Source organism: Frankliniella occidentalis, unplaced genomic scaffold, assembly GCF_000697945.3.
Source record: "Frankliniella occidentalis isolate FOCC.00 unplaced genomic scaffold, Focc_3.1 Scaffold17, whole genome shotgun sequence".
Taxonomy (NCBI): domain Eukaryota; kingdom Metazoa; phylum Arthropoda; class Insecta; order Thysanoptera; family Thripidae; genus Frankliniella; species Frankliniella occidentalis.
The window spans coordinates 1,103,874-1,104,766 of NW_026267147.1; the positions used below are offsets into that span (position 1 = coordinate 1,103,874).

Below are 893 nucleotides of genomic sequence, written 5' to 3' on the forward strand. Positions count from 1 at the left end.
GGTTACCGATCTGCAATCGGGACACACTAGGCGCTTCTGTCGAGGATTTGCGATGAACCCGGAGTCACACTGCGAATAAAAGGAGTATTATATTCATACGAAAGAACTTTTTTTTTGCTTCATGATCTTTCTTTTTTTTCCATAGGAAAATAAAAATATACTTACCTTCACGCACCAGCGGAAATTGGGGTCCATAACGAGCGTTCTGTCTCTCAGTTTCCGCTGGAACAGCTCGTGCACGGGTGGGTCCAGGATGGTCTTTAGCACGATGTCCAAGTTGCTGCATGAGCGGGCACAAGATACATTGCATCATTACATTAAGTTTCCCAACTTTTTCAGTTTCATTGGTGGTGTAATACGCTTTGTTCAAGTGCCTAGATGAGGAGCTCAATCCACAATGAATGTTCCCCGAGTTCACACACTAGGGCGTTCCATTCCGTTCCGTTACCCGAGCCCCCGCCCTGCGCTGGAGCTCGCTCGAGCCTCGACTGGAGCGCCTCAGGACGGGCCGCAAGCTGCACACAGCTGCTTGGCGGGTTGGCCTACCCTGTGTGTCGCAGGCGCCATCATTGGCTCAGCCCTTACCTACGTCACTTGCTTTAGAGTGGCTCACCCTCTATGAGCCATGACGAAATCAGACACATATTTTTTAGATGGGTAAAGAGTAGGGGGGGGGGGGTGTCCGCAAAGCTCCAACTGTTCTTCATGGTTCCTCGCGTTGCCTCGGGGAACGTTGATTGCGGGGCTCCTTGAAAGAGCAGGGGATGTCTCTACTCCACGTGGCACTGGGGGGAGGCCTAGCCTTACCTGAAGTACTCGAGGATGTCGTCGTCGGTGGCTCCGTCCAGGCTGGGCTCCTTGCAAAACGGACAGTTGGCGTCCGCGATGCTGCG

At 52.7% G+C, this 893-nt stretch overlaps 1 protein-coding gene across 1 annotated transcript in view; it reads right to left on the reverse strand.

Annotated features, from left to right (window-relative positions):
- Positions 1–64: 64 nt before the first annotated feature.
- The window catches only part of LOC127748882 (uncharacterized), a 6,095-nt gene continuing 5,266 nt past the window's right edge, over positions 65–893 (reverse strand). The window contains exons 5-6 of the mRNA XM_052264287.1: positions 166–360; positions 65–69 (exon numbers count right to left, since the gene is read on the reverse strand). Of these exons, the coding sequence (XP_052120247.1) occupies positions 65–69; positions 166–360 (200 nt within the window). The remainder of the gene's footprint in view (positions 70–165; positions 361–893) is intronic.